This window comes from Aplysia californica, unplaced genomic scaffold, assembly GCF_000002075.1.
Source record: "Aplysia californica isolate F4 #8 unplaced genomic scaffold, AplCal3.0 scaffold00173, whole genome shotgun sequence".
Taxonomy (NCBI): domain Eukaryota; kingdom Metazoa; phylum Mollusca; class Gastropoda; order Aplysiida; family Aplysiidae; genus Aplysia; species Aplysia californica.
The window spans coordinates 137,185-155,809 of NW_004797443.1; the positions used below are offsets into that span (position 1 = coordinate 137,185).

The window sequence follows — 18,625 nt, forward strand, 5'->3', positions numbered from 1 at the left end:
TTTTCCCCGCAGGTTTGGGTATTTTTATCGAATTTTTGTTTTTTGGTTCAACACCTTTCATGCCCATTAAAAAGTACATTTCTGCGTGGATTTTATTGAAAAAGGTTGATTAAAGGCAGAACAAAATGTAAATTTTCAGATTTTATGGGCTCTCAAGCTAAGGAAATAACTCAACTTTGGAGGCCATTTTCTCACTAATTTGACCTCTGAAACCAGATGACCCTCACCTCCTTCAATCACATATATCTCGATTTCTATTCAACACATATGGATATTATTTTCACCTAAAACAAGGAAAAAGGATAGGTCTTAAGATGATACCATCAACTCCGTTTGCCCCAAAATTGACGAAAGCCTGATTCCACCGCGTCGTGCCACATATATTTCAAATTCTTATGTGAACATTAACTTCAAGTAACTAAAATGAACTTTTTGGAACACAAAAAACTTGTTTTGCCAATCTCTGAAGCATATGAAGCGAAGATGTAGTTTTTACCGATATCTTTGGTGTGGATAGCCTTGTACAGTTTCTTCTGCAGTGCTGATAGACCGTGATAGAGAACCACGTTCGACTTCTCTGGGAGATCAGCAAGAACAGTGGACTTTGTACGTCGCAGGAAGTACGGCTTCATCAGTAGGTGCAGTTCGCTCACATCTGAAAACATAATATGTTGTAGAATGACTGTTTTTCTCACTTATATCTGAAAGTATCAGTTGAATTACTAGACTTTCTCACTCATGTCAGAAATTGTAAGCCAGATAATATTATGATTAGACTTTTCATTAGATAATCTGACTTTCTGACTCACATCAGAAAGCATCAGTTAGATACTTAGACTGCCTCAACCACATTTCTAACTCACATCTGAAAGTATCAGTTGAACAATTCGCCAATCAGATGCATCTTTTAAAAAAACTGAAATAATTCATTCACAAAAAATCATTGCACTGAAATAATGCTGAGGTGACAATGTCAAAATCTCTCAAAATAAATTGCAGGGATACAAATGCTTGTAATATACGCTCTCTGGCACTTTGAGTGTGAGAAGCTTCAGTCAACTGCCACACTAAACTAGACAGAGAACACAGAAGGAAGGGAGGCCAGAGGAGGAGGAGAATAAAAAGACAGTAAAGTCAAAGAAAAAGAACAGCATAAAGAACAATAACAACAACAAGAGCAAATAACAAAACAACAACAACCAAAGTAAAACAACAACCACTACCAAATTCCTCTGCTCACCCTGGCTCTCCCGTGAATACTTCTCCACAAACCGGTCCAGACGAGAAGGTTTGAACTTGGAGCAGTCCACAAAGCTGAGCAGAGCGTAGAGCTCTCGTAGATTGTTCTGAACTGGAGTGCCGGTCAGCAAGATTCTGGATGCAACATCCCACTGAAGCAAAAATACCAATGAAGACTCCGTTATAGCTTGTTCACTTTTGTCTTACTTGTCTTACTTACTTGTCTTACTTGTCCACTGTGTCGGGGTCACTGCAGTCGGAACATGTCCATCTCTGCTCTCCCCCCCTCTTCAGGATCCATCCCAGAGTCTGTCTGCTTATAGTCTCCATCATAATCTGGTCGGAGATCCGTTGGACTGGTTCGCACAGATGGTTGTGTTTCCCCTCTCCTCTTAGGATCCCCTTCTCCTTCAATCTACCTAGAGTGTGGGAACCGCTATCCGCCCTATTCTTCCTCAAAGTTTCCCTTACAGCAGTTAGGACGGTTGGTGGGTCCAGTGTCAAATTTCCTCCCACTTTTGCTTCTCCAGCCAGCTTGTCTGCTCTCTCGTTGCCGGTTACCCCCGCGTGGCCCTCGCAGAAGATCCAGGCCACTCTTTCCAGGCTGCTCTCCCTGATCGTAGCCTTCCAGTCTGCATACAGCATCCCTTTCTGTACCTTCTGTAGTGAGCTCATTGAGTCAGTAATGATTACTGCTCGCTGATGGATTGTGTTCTTGATCCAGTGTAGAGCCTCACTTATGGCTTTTATCTCCTTACACATACTTGATGTTGTCAGTGCAGTTGTTCCACTTTGCTCTTTCATTACTACCCCATCAACTCTGACACTGAAGGCCCAGCCCAATTTGACTCCTCAGTTGACTGATCCATCCTTGAAGATCACAGCATCTCCATGTTCACTATGCTCTTCTATCAGGGTTTCAATTTCAGCGTTTGTAGCTCCAAGTGGCCAGTTGTGACATTCTCTACCCAATGTTGCTTTCACTGTTGTGTATTCTCTGAGCGCACCTTCGACCACAATCCAATCCCTGCCTCTCCTGATGTCTTGTATCTGGTAGCACTCGTTGCCGGTGTTCGTGGCTTGAGTCATCCATTCAGTGCCCCTCATTAGTTTTGATGTCATCTGCCATCCACTTTTGTCAGTCCACGGTCAAGTGGGGATAAAAATAAATCTCTCAGCTTAATCTTCTCATTGCTTTGAATGGGACAGGTGAGTGAGCACTTTTAGAAACTCATGTGAAGACATCTGGGCAGTCTTGGAAGAAAATATACAAGCTTACACTAAAATGTTGGGGCACAGTGGTGTCACTGTCTCAAAATGAATCATTTGCAGGCTAGATTACCGCAACTTATTTTTTGTAAAGATCCTGTGTATGCACTCAAAGGGCTGTGTTTAAATACAGGGCCCAAATAAAGAAACTTTTTTGTTATGGGATCAGATTTTGCGAAAAATTATTTTTGCATGGTTGTTTGTTTAGAGATGTACCATAAAAAGATACAAGTTCAGTAGCTAATTAATAAATGAGCTAGAATTTTTTTTATGTGGACAGGCCAGAGTGAACAAGCTTCCGTTACAGTATTTTTGTTGTTGGACCACAAGCAGAGCAGCAGCTTTAGATAAGTCTTAAAGGGAAGCAAATCAAATTGAAAACAAGGTTCAGTTCAAATCACGGCTCAGAATATTCATAATGGACTTTAAGTGCTTATTGTTTTCATTGAAGCTTTACACAAAAATATCAAACGAGATATTTTCAGTTGCGAAAATTTCCTCTCAACTCAGTGCCCCATTCGAAAAACAAATACTTTCCCTCCTAAATAATTTAAGATTTCTTGTAAAAACTGAGAAGGCAAGAGTAAGCACTAAAGTCTTGGTGATGCTCACCTCCTCCAGGGTCTTGTAGAGAAGAGATTCCACGTTCTTCAGCCGATGGCCTTCATCTACGACCAGCACACACCATGGGATCTTCATCAAGGTCAGGTAGTCTTTCATACATATCTAGAATGAATGACACACAGTAAACACGCTCTTTTGACTTTAACCCGGGCTTGCTCACTTTTTTAAAAACCCAGTCAGGGACACCCAACGCTATGACATCAAATTACGTTACAACAAAATTATATCAAGTGGGACTGGTTAAAGTGCACTGTAGTAAATGTCCTCTCAAATTCCACAGTTGTAGAATCCAGGACAGTCCTGTGAAATTCTGGACAGTTAGCAAGCTTGCTAACCCATTGTTCGGTAAGGCCATTTCCAGAAAGTACTACCCAGCATTTGGGCATTTTACAGTTCTCTAGTAAATAGATAAACAAACTGAGGTAGTATCAGGAAAACTCCTATAGCTCTGATATCAAAAGATTGAACCCAACCACCTCATACAAATTAAGTATATGTTCTAATAAATATAACTGAATATTGAATGATATAATGTAATTTTACATATCAATCAACATGAATTAATGTCGTCCTTAAACAAAAGACAAAAATCTCAAAGCAACCTGGCATGAGATAAGATAACTGAGCAAAGTCTATATACATATATGTATTAAACTCTCAAGCCAGGTTTTGAGCTAATTACTGTTGAGGTGAAGGCATTTCTGGTCATACAAAAGATGATAATAAAGCAAAAAGAGAAGATCGGAAAACAAATCCAATAAAGAAAAAAGACCTTATGCAGTTGCGAGCGCCGTAAAACCCTGTACTACTACTACTACTAAAAGAAAAAAGAATTTATCACAAGCTGAGAACAAAAACAGCAAAAACCTCTCTAGCTATCAATTAACTTTTTCAGTGGTCTTAAGCTTGACAGAGTATGTGCTTCTCCCCCACCACAGTCCCATGTACATAAATACCTCATATGTAGTGAGCAGCACATCAAATCCAAACTTGGACCTGTTCTGTGATCGTTGCATAGTCAGAGCAATTTTAGCTCTTTCTTCCTTATTGCCAAAGTAGACAAGGACCTCAAGGGAAGGGCTAAACCTGCAGGAAAAATTTATTTTTTTTCAACTAGGACATCAAAGCTCAAATAAAACTTAAACATCAGAACATCTAGTTCTTTTTCACAGTTTCAAGTGTTTGTTTCAACATCACTCCTCCACTACTTCCTCTCTCCCACCAACTTCCTATTTAGTTCCTCCACCTTTGTCACAATTACTTATTAAACTGTACAAATTATAACCAGTTTGACATACCGAACAAAATCTTTACACTGCAAAGCAGTTTTTTTCATCACTCTCATTTAATTATTATTATGAAAATGATAACAAAAATAAAGTTCCAGATCAGCAAGACAAAAATTCAAAGCATGACAATGATGATGATGATGAAGATGATGATGATGATGATGCTTATTTTTTTGTATGTTCCTGATGAAGCCCTTTACCGGGCGAAACGTTGAACCTTTAAAAATGCTGGAAATTCTACCAGTCTCAACCCTTATTTTATTCCTTGCTGTTTACAACGATGATGATGATGATGATGATGATGATGATGATGATGATGATGATGATGATGATGATGATGATGATGATGATGATGATGATGATGACGATCACTCCTGTTAAAGCCTTCTGGGGGAAATGTTGAACATTTATTTAAAAGCAAAAATGCTTTTATTAACGTTTACTGACTGAAAATGTTTCAAGACTACTTCCTTATTCTGCTTTTTCCACAATGACGATGATGATGAATATCATAATGATGATGCCAGTCATGACACACAAAAAAACAGGTAAAGAAAAAAGGACAGTGATGATAATGATAATGAAGAGTAAGATGACATCTACTACAAAAATATATATCGTCTATGGGATTCACAAACCGGCTACATGCAGAAAGGCAAATTTTACAGGAGGGACAAAAAACTGATTATTGTTAAAAACGCGCAGCACAATCTTTCATATTTTTATACAAAAGGTTAAGTTATTAGTGTTGGGACCAAATAATACTTGATTTTTCTTAAATACCACAACCGATAGTTTTATTCCGCATGTAGCTGGTTATGGAATCACACAAAATGTGCAGGGCAATGCAGGTGGCCGGTTCGCGCAGGACGCTTCCCCGCACAGCCGTGACACGAGGCGGCATGTAGCCGGTTAGGCGCAGCTGTGTGCTACTGTTCACCGTCATTATAAGTATAGGCCGAGATCTACATGGACGATGGCGAGTTATAGTATTTAAACTAATTGATCTATCTTAAAAAAAGCTGACTGGTTCAAACTGGGTTCGAATCTTAAACTGGTCGATTCATAACAAAATGCTTTAGATTAGAATGACAAGTTCAGTGCTTTGACTGGTCCTTTATCAGTAAATTAATAAACCCTGGTTACTGGGAGGTGTGGGTTCAAACTTTGTTACCTGTCGATTCATGACGGAGATTTTAATAAGTTTAACATCCAAGCTGCTCTCTCGCCTAGTATTTTACATTATGTGACCAGTACTAGGAGAAGTCGTCGACCCGGTGTTTTTTTGATTGAGTAGGTGTTTTCGGCACTATCGACTCAATTTTGGTCATTTAAGTGCCAACCAACCCGGTGTCTGAAGTCCAATACTGAGAACATGTACAATGGTTATGGTTCAACGCCCTATCAACACTTTTAGGTTATTCAAGGGGAAAGGGGGGGGGGGGGGGGCTATAGCTGCCCGTGTTGAAATTAAGCTGTACTACGTGAAATATCCTAATGTGCCAGGTCATCAATTGTTTGACTAGAATTGTTAATAAGAAGACTTCTCTGTGTTTACAAAAAAAATCAAACAAAACCCCAAACCAACCCAAATTAAGTTGTTTAAAAAGCCAGGATAATACTTTTTTTTGAGTATTTGTCTGAGAAACCTCCATTTTTGTTTGATATCCCCCAAGGGCAGGGCCTTGGTATGGCACACGTGGTCTCGGGGCTCTAATGTGGATCGGGAGGTTATTGGTTCGATTCTCGGCTGAATTATAATAACATTTAAAATTTGGTCACTTTGCATCTTATTGTCTTGGGCATGATTGAAAGAATATTTGTCACCAGTATCGTTTGATTGCACCTAGGTGGACTCATTTCTTCCTGTGCATTATCTTTCATCATTTCTCACGCTTCAGTTCCTATATCATAATAAATAACGAAACAGTGTAAGCTATATAAACGAAAAAAATCACATTTGAATTCAACGATTGTGAGTCTCTACCCTCCCTATGAGCATTGTTCGGTGCTAGTCAGTGGACAGAGCATGGTAAAATGGATGGTAGTCAACTGGCATGACCTCTTACGCCGTTTGGACATTTTAGTATTTCTCCTTTGTTTCATTTTCCTGGAGCTATTGTAGACATGCGTTAGGTCAACCAGCTCCCACTTTGGTTGGTTTGACCTCTTGGGAGAATTTGGTGGGGCTCACCTCCGTGACTCATCAGGATACACCTCCAGTCCGTCACCGACTTTCCTGCTGGGTTCGAAATGGTTGGAATTGCTCTTGTAATCCTGAAAGTCGTTGGTGTTGCAGATATTTTACTTGGTATGGATGGGGTTTGAGCCTGATGACTGTGTTTTATGGACGTACTGGGCTGACACATAGGTAGGGGAGTCTTCAACCTCCTATTGATACAATTGAGCTCGGAAACCCACTTCCGTTTGTAAGATGCTCCTTTTCTGGTATTCTTTGTTCAATTTGAACCCTGTTTCTAGCACAAAAAGAAGCGGCTTTGTCGAAGTCGAATATTGGTTTTGGTATGTCCAATCATCACCGTATAAGAGTTACTTTTGGCAGCCAGGATTCCTTTCAGAAAGTTGATTATGTACGTTGTAAATTCGTTGTCTCTGCCAGACGAAGCCCACCACATCGTTCTTAACAACGTTGTAGAACGTAAAATGATGCACCGCCATTTTAATCTTGTAATACAGAGAAGACGTATTGCTTCTTTGTGCCAAAGGAACAACTGGCACGTTTTTGTCATCTTCACCTAAGGATTTGATGGCCTTGTCGGCTGTGGCTTTCTGTTTGTTTCTTCACACTTTCAAAGTTTCAACCAAGCGTGTTCATGCACGTTGCCACATTAATCACGCAAACATCGCAATGATACTGACGAGGGCAGAACAAAGCCAAGTTGAGCTCGTCGAAAATTTGCTTCACCAAAGGGAGCGTTGCTCCATTTCTGTATACTCTGACGTGTAGAGCCATTACACTTCAGTGAAACTTTGGAAAGGGGGCCTCAAGGTACATCTCAGTTGAGCCATACAGTAATGTGATGATAGTCGTGATAACTTGTTGAAGAACCACTCAACACATGGGATACATCGGCCACACGTGCATTCATGTTTGAAAGCTCGTTCATCGCCCAGTTCCTAACACATCATATTCCAAAGTCCGATGGTTGACATAAAGAACTGTCAGCAAACTTTCTCTGCAAACTGTCAGCTACTTTGTTGAAAATACCTGAATGCGCTTTATTTTCTGAACCTTTGGTCTCTTCAGACCATCTTGATTCAGACGCAGAAAACACTTCCCCCGATCACATCATCTTTTTTTAATGAATTACAAATGTACACTTCTGTACCCATGTGAGTCTCCATACTGCTTTTAAAAAATCTGTCTCTTTCCTTATAACTGAATTCGTCACAATGGTATCTATTATTCTGACAAAAGCATCTTTTTGGATTTGTTGTGCTATTCTAGCTTTTGTTATTCCAGCCTTTTGGTCTCATTTCGTTTCCAGTTGTGCTAGTCAATCTGTTACTTTCGAGAAGACAGTCCCCAACTAAGATCAGTTTTACCATTTCCTTCTTCCATTCCTCTTTTAACCACCTCCCTGCCGCACTTGTCCATAATCTTGCCGCAAGAATCCATTCCTTCAGGATACATCACACATGCATTCCGCCGCATTCCAATTCTATGCCCATTAATTCCCTCATGATTGCTGTCTACAGCTGTAGGGATCTCTGGCAATAGTCTAAAGAAAAATCTCAAACTCAGGGTCATTCTTAAGAAGACCATTGATACTTTCTGAAAGTGAAATGTTCAAAACACCATGGTGAAGCGGAGTCGATGACGATAGCCATGGGCAATACCGTGGCTCCATGATAGAGGTGAATCGTGGATAATTTGCTGGAGTGCACTTGCCATCATCCGCGGTCTTCTCCAATGTCTTTGCCAGACTCAGCTGTACCAGGCATCTTCCTCGAGATAAGGGATCCATCATGTATCCTCAGCCAAGAAAGTGGTATTTGAAAAGGACTAGCATTAATTATAGAAGAACAGCATTAACGTGGATGAACCATTCTGTAAACCTGACAAAGATGACTTGTTCTTGGTCCTTTCTTCACCAATCGTGAATCATAGATGACGCCAACGGAGGTTTTTGCCTAGAATCACTCTCTCTGCTAAATATATCTCTGGCATAATAATACTAAAACCAGATATTTGAATAGATAGCTTTATTGATGCGTGATAAATGAATCGTAAGAAAATGATGTATGCCAGAGTATAGTATACACCACGACTGAAACGTTTAATTTTGCGAAGAGACCAATGAATAATATCAGTTCACACCCATGGTCACAGCGTAAGATAATTCCAAGAACAAAAAGGATTGCATCCAGAATGTCAACAATGAAATAGTAACAATAAAGTGCATATTATTATTTAAATATTTTCTGTAATATTCATAGTATTAGTTTTGTATTACTACTTCTGCTGCTGCTGCTGTTGCTTCGAACTGCCAGTACAAGGTCTACTTCTGCTGCTGGTGCTGCTGCTGCTGCTGATGATGATGATGGTACTACTACTGCTACTACACTACAGCTGCTCTGCTGCAGCTAAACACTAGAGTGTGTTACAATACAACAATTAATGAAGAAGAAGAAGAAGGAGAAGGAGAAGGAGAAGGAGAAGGAGAAGGAGAAGAAGAAGAAGAAGAAGAAGAAGAAGAAGAAGAAGAAGAAGAAGAAGAAGAAAAAGAAGAAGAAGAAAAAGAAGAAGAAGAAGAAGAAGAAGAAGAAGAATAGGAAGAAGAAGAATAGGAAGAAGAAGAAGAAGAAGAAGAATAGGAAGAAGAAGAATAGGAAGAAGAAGAAGAGAGCTTGTTGTTGAGGTGCGGGACCATAATGTGGCTGGAACTCTATATAGATCTTTCATGTTCTTATGTCTCATCTAGATGCATAAATTAGTTGACAAATCTAATCTAGTAAATCGAATCACACAAATGCTTTATATTACAAGTCACTTCATTGTTGACTATAATATTATTTATCTCGATGAACACTGATAACAGTTTAAAATTCTGTCTAGTTCAAGAGAAAAAAAAGCGTACGGAACAGTCGGGGTGATGCGCGGCGGGGAAGCATGAAGCCGGTTTTCGATGACACGTGTCAACGCGTGTCGCGATGGTCTGCTGAAACCGAAGCGGCTATGTACATGGCCGGTTTGGCAATCCCATTTTTCTATCAGCTGCAGGTGTCCGTTTTGGAAAGTCTCAATGAAAACATATTTCTAGTTTTTTTTCAAACCTAATATTTATTGGGGACACGTATTAGGCTATTTACTATTCATTAAGCAAATTTTTAAAAGTTTGAAATTTTTGCATGTAGCCGGTTTGTGAATCCCATCGACGATATATCACTACTAGAATATTCTGCTTCTTTATACCTCCGAAACTCTTGTTCCCAATTTTCTAGTACTGTTCTAGGGCATACAACCAGATGTGGTTTAGATGAATTTTCCAGTCCTTTGATCACACTCAACATAGCAATTGTCTGCAGATTGAAAAATAATTAATTAGGAATGAGTTAAAAGCATTTTTCTTTCAATTCTTGGCCTTAACACATGGTCATTAAAGACTGTTAAGAAGCAACAGTGTTATAGCTGCCTCAGTTGTCAGAGAGCTTCGCTCAGTCTGTGACTACCAAAATAAAAGCTACCAGTTTCGCCTGACTAGCATCCATGGTGTGATAGTTAGGCGCTCCGCTGTCCCATGCTGGAGACAGAGTTCGATTCCCAAGTGGGGAAAATTTATATTTATTGGGTGTCTCTTTCTTTCTGCTGAGATGTTGTATCCTGACAGGTAAGGTCAAAGCCTGTCTCGTAAATGATCTAAATTTTGGGGCGTTAAAAACACCTACATTAATTTTCCTTCAAAGTTTCACATGGGAAAGAAAAGTGAACAAGTTATCTAACATTTTTATCAAACTTCTCAAAATATCAACTTAATAATTCACCAGTCATGAACCACCTCTACAATATACATTTGGAAAATCCATAGTATAAATATACATTTGGAAAATCCATAGTATAAATATACAGTCGAACCTGTGTAAGACGGCCACCCATTGTCAAGGAGAAAAGCGGCCGTATAAGACAGGTGGCCAGCAGGTTCGACTGTATATTGTAGTGGGCCTCACATCAGTTCATTTAACTTTTCATGAAACTCACTTTTTTCAACATAAGACAACAGAACAGAGGAAGCTCAATCATCTTCTATTTAATTATGCTTGCCATTAGACAAAAAAAAGATCAGAACACTTGGCCTGCTTATAATAATATTACAAATCACAATAACAAAAACATACCCAGAAAGAAGAGGAACAGAATATTGGAGATAAGTACACAACATACCTGACAAGTTTTCCCCAGTCCCATCTCATCTCCCAAGATGCAGCCATGTCCATCACCATGACAACCAAGCATCCAGTTAACGCCCTCCAGCTGGTATGGCCGCAGCTCTAGATCTGAGCGTCAACATTTTGTAAAATTGTAAAAAAGGACGAACTTTCTAGTATAGACATTGTGTAGACATTTGTGATTTTTACAATTATAACAAAAAAGCAAAAATACATCATTTAACCAAACACAATTATATAAAATTATTTCCCCTCCTCCCCCGATCTTGGTCATGAATAGAGGTGGATATTCAAGTTAATTTCATTACTCATACAACAACTTTTAGTGCATTGATTATCATTACTATAACTTTCAACTGATTATTCAGAATTTGACGTATCTCCAATGAGCATCAGAAAGTTCTACTTTATCATAAGTGACGCCTGGTAACACCTCTAATGTTCGGCACTTTTATATGACCTATTTGTCTTGAAAGTGATGTACATCCTCCATCTCGTCATGAAAAAATAGCTCAAAATACGTTTGCAAACAAAGCATTCTGAACCAAAGTCAATGTCTGGACTTCAACTTCAGTGCTCCATTGTGCACGGTGGTGCTTTTCTATCCTCTGCAATGTCCGGCACCACACTGGCAAGAAAACATTTTCTTCAAAGTGACATGAAACTGGTAAAGGTGTCACACGGAGCATGTCATTCAGCCTCTTTGTGTATAAAAATTTGTCACGAAATCGGTACCATGACATGCAACTGGCTCCCTGCCATGGAATTGGCCCCTAACCAAGCAATTGGGTCCTATATTTACGATAAAATTTCCATCATTACAATATCGTCTTCACTTCAAGAGTACACATACTTACCACTCCATTCATACTTCTCTTGAAGAGTCTCCTGATCAATCTGTGCTGCCATGACTTCACTCTACCTCGTTGCTTAAGAACTGTGGATGTAAAATTGTAATTAGATTCTATTTTTTCAGTCATCACTTTGATTCCTTTCTTTCACTATCAAACTGAGTAGATACTACCTGGGGGCTCTCATGGCCTAGATCTAGAAGTTAAGGTGTCCGCCTCTCATTCAAAGATCCCGGATTCAAATCCGTGTAGCGACCGAAAAATTTTCTTCTCTAAAATTGTTTCCTTTCACCTCCTTTCCTGCTCTCTGGCAATGTTCTGCCGTCTGCTTTCGTCTCCAATTTCTGCCCCCACCCCCTCACCTCCTTTGCCCCCTTCTCTGGGCTCCCGACTCTTTCTGCAGTCTTTCTACTACTGCTACTCCTTGCTCCTTGGCTCCTTTTTACTGAGCTGTCTTTCAGCCACACATCCTGATCTTCTCGGAAAAGGGTGAAAGATCTCGGAGCTCCAGTGTGCAAGTTGCGCACGTTAAAGATCCCTTGGTGGTCTAAAATCGATAAGAGTAGGCTTCGGCCGCCACCTGGGAAAAATTCAAAATTTTCTACCAACTGAAAATGTTTAGGGAGTCCCACACGCTCATATGACCTTAAGCAGTTGCGAGCGCCATAAAACACTTACAACAACAACATTATACTTTATATCATAAAAATCAAAGTTTCATTTTCTCAAAAAAATGTCAGGACACAGTAGAATCTGGGGTCGTCAGTTTTTTCTATAAGCCTACTTATTTGTCTTACTTTCAATGAAAAATTATAGTCATCTTATATCTAGATCTATTATATCTTGAATAGAAATTGAGATAATTGTGATAGACGGAGGTAGGGGTCGCCAGGTTTCAGAGGTAAAAGTAGCAAGAAAGTTCGGTGACTTCCAAAGCTAGAGTCCTTGCAGTGAAAACAGCAAATTTTCATTTTTTGCGACTCTTATCATCATTTTTCAGTAAAACGGCATACTAGCTAGATCTAGATCTAATTAAAATCGTAATCTACTATCTAGATCTAGATAGATTATACAGTGGAACTCGGATTCAACGAGCTCGGATTCAACGAGAACTTGGATTCAACGAGAGGAGATAGATTCCCTGGGGGTTTTTTCTTCTTTAAAAATCAATAAAAATAAGGCCGACACTATTTCTCCGAACATTCGGGAAAATAAAGCTGGGCACTATTTCTCCGAACACTCTGAAATCACATCCTTTCCCGCAAATTTCGGATATTATATAGAGTAAAGGCCTACCAAAGATTGTTCGTATACAATATGGTTCAATTGGTCCAAAAAAGTCTGCAGTAAATATTTATAAAGAAATGCTACAGTTCCAAACAGTTTTTCGCTACAAATATGACGTGTTGCCTATGAAGAGTGCTGCTCTTAAACTTAATGTGTTGTGTTCACTCGTGTGCTGTCTAGATCTAGATCTACGGAGGGTTATTGATAACGACACATAGAACTAGCTTCTGCGTTTGTCGCGGCCGCGACCAATCAATCGTGGCTCGATTTTTTGGTCGGGGAATAAAAGTCAAATTTAAAAAAAAAAGAAAAAAAAAATGAAAGAAACCAAAACCTCTTCACTTTTGAAAGAAAGTTCACTTAGCTTCACTAGTCTCTTTCTCACTTGTCACCACGTTGATTTGTTGAATACGTTAGTTACTTTTATTTGCCCTCTTTGACTCTTTGTGGTGTTTTATTTTGTTAGTGTGTAATTTTTTTTCTTGTTACTGTTCTGATGTGTTGTTTTTCTACCATTTTTTTGTGGGGAAAGGAGGGGGGGGGGTTGTTGCATAGTGTAACGTCATTTAATTTGATGCTCCTTCCTTCATTAGATTCTAAATATATACATGTATACATATAGATTTAAATGTTTTATGTTAGAGCGTACGTTCCACCAAAACCGATTACATGTACCGACACTGGCAGGCCCCTTAATGTGTGTGATTCCATAATTTACATGTGATGTAATATCCTGTACTTTTTTTTTAAAAATTTACGCACTTTTAGGGTTAAAACAGGCAATTTTCTTCGGACAGGTTGACACACAGCCTTATTTGTTTATTTTTGTGGTTGTTTATGGGCTGTTCGACTAATTTTGATTTCATTCTGTTGTGAAACCTTTCTTTTTCACGTTTTTACACTCATCTAAAAATCTCTAGACTAGCTCTTGAAAATTGAAATAGATATAGACCCAAAAATTTGCTCCTGTGTGTGTGTGTGTATGTGTGGGTGTGTGTGTGTGTGTCTGTGTGTCTATTCATGTGCGTGTGTGAGTGTGTCTGTGTGTGGTAGTAAGTGTGTAAGTGGAGAGTGAGGAGTGTGTGTGTTTTTCAGGCTTTATTTCTGCCTTTAATCAGTAACAGTTAAAAGTATACAAAAATAGAAACACAGGATCTATTCACTCCAGGGCTCATGAGTCGTTCCTCTCTTTCAGTTTCACTCATTCGTTCAATTCCCGTGTTCTCTCCCGCGGCTCATCCCTGTCCTCATGACTTTCACACCCCACCCCCTCCCTCCAGGCACACACAAAGAAAATCTCACTCATTCCCTTGCACCCTGCGAACCATGGGGGGGGGGGGGGGTCGGTGTCGTCGTCTTGTAGTTGCTGTCGCCTGTGGATACACTCATAAATTCTACCTTTCACCCGCTCTGTCACTCACACTGTCTCTCCATCCACATCTCAGCTCGTCATACGTTCAAAAGTTGCCCACTGAGCATGTTTAGTTAGTGTGTGTATAAGTTTTGTGTGTGTGCATGTGCATGATGGTGGTGGGTGTGTGGTGGGTGTTACTGAAGGTTGTATGTAGGCGGGCTTGCCATGCGGTTCCCAGACCAGAGGCAGAATGAAAGTTGGCGTCGAACTCTCGCAATAAATAGGCAAAAAATCACGAGACTGGGAACCGGAAACCGTTCGGAGAAATAAATATCGGCACTATTTCTCCGAACGTTCGGATTCAACGAGCATTTAAATCAGCGAGCTCGGATTCAACGAGGTCGCTTCCAGGGTGAAATGCCCCCGCAGACGTGGCTTCACTCATTTTTCTCCCAGAACAAACTTTTTCTATTCCCTGAAACCATCCATTGCACCTAATCAGGAGCAATTATTCACTTTCCGATAGCATGCAACCAATCAGCGGCGTTTTTCCATACCAACACATATGTAGTTGGCACGCGCACACGTCTACTCTGGCATGCGTCGGGGTCAGATGGGCGGCCTGCACACGGGTGACTGAGTGTGCGTGTCGGGGAGGGGGGGGGGGCACCATCGCAGATACAAACGCGTTTAAGTCTTTTTCCCCCTCGGCATGTGATCATTATTACAAGCTAATCTTGACGTATCTAATCTATGTAATGAATTGTGCGTTGGTCTATGGAATCAAAAGTTGCGGTATGCTAGGCTCTACACAGCAACACAACATTTTGGCAAACAATCAAGATGACACAGGCGAGCATTTGAACGAATCAGTCTTTTTTTTTACTCAGCTCATGCAGGCATTTCAGGTTCTAGCGTCCACTTGTTACTTTTCTTTACACATTACTTGCTCAGTGCCTGTAATTATCAACACAAAGCCTCATGTTTGCTATAACAAACACTCGGATTCAACGAAGTTTTAGGTCAGACCCGGCGACCTTGTTGAATCCGAGTTCCACTGTCTACAGTCTACACATACAGTAGGCTACAGTAGGCCTAATAATATATAGATTCTATATACACAGTACAGTAGATTTAATAGAAATTGAAATAACTGCAAATCAGTGTAGGGCCTAGATCTAGATCTAGTGTAGTCAGCAAAAAATAAATTTCACACATCTGGTTAGCGTTGTAAGCAGTTAAAATCTTAATAGAGGATAAAGCACGTTACTGAGTACATTATACCTTTATTTCAGGCCAGCTCGATTTAGCACATTATTCATCCCCCATTATTCACCCGCGGTTTCATTGAACTCGCCTGTTGTTGTTTTGCCGACAGATGGTTACACTGACGCCAGCGTTCGCTTATTCGCATAGACTAGGTGACATCGGATTCGGCGTCGAGAAGTATCGGCTCCAAGCTAATGGGCGATAACATAAAGAAAGCCGAAACTTAAGCGGCTGAAGATCGACTCGGACAGGCGCCAGTAGGTGTCTGCTTGACTCCACATAGAGGGCGCCTATTGCCGATCCCTTTAGGCTCGCGTTGCATTGATCTACTGTTGTCTAGTCTGCCTACATCTACCGTATCTAGAATCTAGTTCTAGGCATTGAGTGATTACAAATTTACAAGAATGGACTCGTCATCCGAGAGGGGGAGGGGGAGAGGAGGAGAGGGGGGAGAGAGAGGGGGGAAGAGAAAGAAGAAGAGAGAGAGAGAGGGGGAGAGGGAGGGAGAGGGTGAGAGGGAGGGAGAGAAAGGGAGGGAGAGAAAGGGAGGGAGAGAGAGGAGAGAGATTATCTTCCTGTGTCCGGTAGAATGTCATATAAAAATGCAATATTACGTCATAAATGTGTCTATAACAAAGCTCCCTTATATCTTAGTGATCTCATCCAGATGTATGTTCCATCTAGATCACTAAGATCAGGCGATCAGTATCTTTTAAGAGTTCCTAGAAAAGGGGGTAAAAAATTAGCTGAAAGATCGTTCTCCCACCTTGCTCCGTCAGTTTGGAACTCTCTTCCCCAACTTTTGAGACATACAACATCTGAGTCTAAATTTTTTTTAAATCTTTAAAGACACATTTAATGACATCTTTTTTTGTCTGTAGATTCAGGTTCAATACAATGTCATGTAAATGACTATGTATCCATTTATGTATTTTGTGAATTGCATTGTGTAGATTATTTTATGCTCATTTCATGACGACGTGTAAGCGTGCGCGTGTTATTTATTTTTTTTGGTAAGTGTTTTACGGCGCTCGCAACTGCATAAGGTCATATGAGCGCGCGGGACACACTAAACTTTTTCAGTTGCTAGGACATTTTGAATTTTGCCCGGGTGGCGGCCGAAGCCTACTCTTATCGATTTTAGACCACCAAGGGATCTTTAACGTGCACAACTTGCACACGGGACCTCCGAGATTTTTCGCCCTTTTCCGAGAAGGCTAGGTGTAGATCTTTCCTACCAGAAGATCAGGGGTGTGGCTGAAAGACAGCAGTAAGAAGAAGCCAATGAGTAGCAGTAGAAAGGCTGCAAAAAGAATCAGGAGCCCAGAGGAGGGGGCAAAGGAGGTGAAGGGGTGGGGGGCAGAAAGAGGAGACGAAAGCAGACGACAGAAATTTGCTAGAGAGTAGGAAAGGAGGTGAAAGGAGACAAATTTAGAGAAAAAAATTTTTTTTTGGTCGCTACCCGGATTCGAACCCGGGACCTTTGAATGAGAGGCGAACACCTTAACCTCTAGGCCTCGAGAGCCCCCCGTGCGCGTGTGATAAGCAAGTATGCGTGTGTGCGCGCGCGCGCGCACGTGTGTGTGTGTGTGTGTGTGTGTGTGTGTGTGTGTGTGTGTGTGTGTGTGTGGCGTACATGTGTGTGCACAAGTGTGCGTGTTATGTGTTCGTGAGTGTGTATGTGTACGTGTGTGTTTGCGTGTGTGTATGTGTGTGTGTGTATGAGTGTGTGTATTTTTGTGTTTGTGTCGCGTGCGTGAATATTGTTCGTACATGTATTTTTATGTAAAGCGCCTAGAGCTGTGTTGACACGGGAGTGGGCGCTATAGAAATGATCTTCATTATTATTATTATTATTATTATTATTATTATTATTATTATTATTATTATTGTAAATCGACATCCATTTTGACAAGACACGACACAGCCAGATAAGCAGATCTCTACTCGCACAACGAAAAACTACACAGGCCTCGTCTCTTCAAAATCACACTCTATTGGCACAGTAAAGCCGAGCTATCTAGATCTAGATTCTAGATGTAAGAAAAAAATTAAAATTAATTACACCACAACACAGCTGGTATTCATGAAGCATAATATTTTGGGGAAAAAAACCACAAATTTTCTTTAATATTGCTTAAAATGCAATTCTGGTCGGTGTCCACCTTATTTTGACGATGCTGATTTCAAAAATGTAATTAGTTTTTGTCTACCGTGAAGCACCAGCTCTGAAATGACCATTTAAAATTGTCCCCAGTCCAGTCGGGTGACGTCACACAAACCGCTGAACCCGAGTTGGCTACGGCGAGACGGCGAGACGGCATTGGGAGTTCGCGACCTCGGTGCTTTCTTGTCGTACCTCAATTTTTAATAACAGTGAAAACAGTTCATAACAAAATGTGAGTTAAAAAAGAAGTCTCATTTTCACTGTTAAAAAATGGAAATACGACAATAAAGCACTGCGGTGGTGAGTTGACAGCGAGACGCCCTTCCCAGTTTTTCGGCGTAATAAGAATGTAGTTTGGATTCCGATAAAGCCGACAACTCCGATCCGAGTTTAAAGCCGCCTGCAGTCGGCCAGCTCTATGTGGGGCAAGTTGGAAATCATAAGCGAATTTTTATACCTATCGGCGCTTACTGAGTCAGTCTCCGAAATCGGCGTTCTCTATGTTTTCGCCCAATAGAACGGCGTAGGGACTAGGCCTATATGTATTTCATTATAAAAAGAAACAGTACTTGGAGCCCCTTTCGTGCTCTGAGACTTGTCTGAGATAAATGCCAAATGCTTCACATAATTAAATCGACATATTTATGCGAACAACTAGTTTTTCCCATAAAATTATGGAATAAAATTATATAATTCATTAACCCTGAAGAAAACGTTGAGCTCTGTCATTCGTTATTCTTACAACGGTGACGTACCATTATCCAAAGGGAGGCACATGATTTTCAAGTGAAATCGGGTTTTCCTATTTTCTAAAATTATAATAGCAGACGGGGGCACGCGCGGGTGTGTGTGTGTGTGTGTGTGTGTG

The 18,625-nt window shown here is 40.5% G+C and overlaps 1 protein-coding gene across 1 annotated transcript in view; it reads right to left on the reverse strand.

The window, feature by feature from the left end:
• LOC101863584 (chromodomain-helicase-DNA-binding protein 1-like) overlaps window positions 1-11,766 on the reverse strand; it is a gene marked incomplete at its 5' end in the record, with an annotated part of 50,247 nt that extends 38,481 nt beyond the window's left edge. Inside the window, 7 exon segments of the mRNA XM_005098116.3 lie at window positions 497-655; window positions 1,241-1,391; window positions 3,121-3,234; window positions 4,089-4,218; window positions 9,859-9,965; window positions 10,825-10,937; window positions 11,687-11,766. Coding sequence (XP_005098173.1) covers window positions 497-655; window positions 1,241-1,391; window positions 3,121-3,234; window positions 4,089-4,218; window positions 9,859-9,965; window positions 10,825-10,937; window positions 11,687-11,738 — 826 coding nt within the window.
• Between the last annotated feature and the right edge of the window lie 6,859 nt (window positions 11,767-18,625).